Source organism: Aplysia californica, unplaced genomic scaffold (genome assembly GCF_000002075.1).
Source record: "Aplysia californica isolate F4 #8 unplaced genomic scaffold, AplCal3.0 scaffold00411, whole genome shotgun sequence".
Taxonomy (NCBI): Eukaryota; Metazoa; Mollusca; class Gastropoda; order Aplysiida; family Aplysiidae; genus Aplysia; species Aplysia californica.
The window spans coordinates 56,587-57,667 of record NW_004797681.1 but is presented as its reverse complement, the minus strand read 5'-3'; the positions used below and the strand labels follow the sequence as shown (position 1 = coordinate 57,667).

General features: G+C 42.5%; 1 protein-coding gene across 1 annotated transcript in view; it reads left to right on the top strand.

Annotated features, from left to right (window-relative positions):
• LOC118477179 (G-protein coupled receptor GRL101-like) overlaps positions 1-1,081 on the top strand; it is a gene marked incomplete in the record, with an annotated part of 10,216 nt that overhangs the window by 1,012 nt on the left and 8,123 nt on the right. The window contains 1 exon segment of the mRNA XM_035971280.1: positions 836-956. Coding sequence (XP_035827173.1) covers positions 836-956 — 121 coding nt within the window.

The window sequence follows — 1,081 nt, the reverse complement described above, 5'->3', positions numbered from 1 at the left end:
AGCACGGTAGAATTGTAAATGGGCTGATTCATGTCACGCTCATAACTGTGCCTGATCTACAACAGGGAACTGCTGCTTTTTCCTTCCTAATCCTTACTATTGTCATTTCCTCTACTTCTTTTGTATGTTTGTCACACTCTTGTGACCTGCTATTTCCGGGGTGCCTTAATAGTAGAAGCAGACCTTGTGCTGTTGAAGCTAGAGAGGTGAGCAGAGTAAGTCTGGTTCCATGTAAAGACTTCTCTGTTGACACCCACCCCTTGGCGCTCATATGACCTTATGCAGTTGCGAGAAACAAAACAAAACAACGTCCGCATTTTGTTAGCCCAAATCTCCTTTTACCTCTTTGCGGTCAGTCTGTCATCCCAGTACCTTCTTCTGGTCAGTCTATTACTCCTGCTCGCTTCACTGTGTGACGTAGAAAGTTTCATTACTCTTTGACTAACTCTAATACGAGGAAAACGTTCCCTACTTTATGACGTAGAAAGTACCCCTTGAGCAATAGCATTTTCTAGGACGAAGAAATTTCAAGTTACTATGTGATATGAAAAGCACTCGTTTAAAATGATTTGAAGTAGGAAACACTCTTTACTGTTTTACATGGAAAGCGTTCCTTATTTTATGACTTATTTTTTACGTAGAAAGATTTCTTTATTCTATGAAAGTACCCCCCCCCTCCCCAACTCAATTAGATGAATGTCTCTCTCTCTCTCCCCCCCCCAAAAAAAAACAACAAACAAAAACAAACAAAAAACAAAACCCACCCCCATTCCGCTCACTCTATGACGTAGATCACAAGCACAACTCTATGACATATTTCTGTGTTCTGTTCCAGCGAGTCGTCGGCCATCTTTATCTTCCTCATCACCCTCGACCGCTTCCTGGTCATCAAGTTCCCGTTTGGTCAAGTCAGGTTTTCCCTACCGGTCCTGGTCGTGTCCTGTACGGTTGCATGGGTCAGCGATTTTTCATCGGAAGATAAGAAAATGATGAGGATGATGACGATGATGATGAAGATGATGATAATGATGATGATGATGATGATGATGATGATGATGATGAGGAGGAGGAGGAGGAGGAG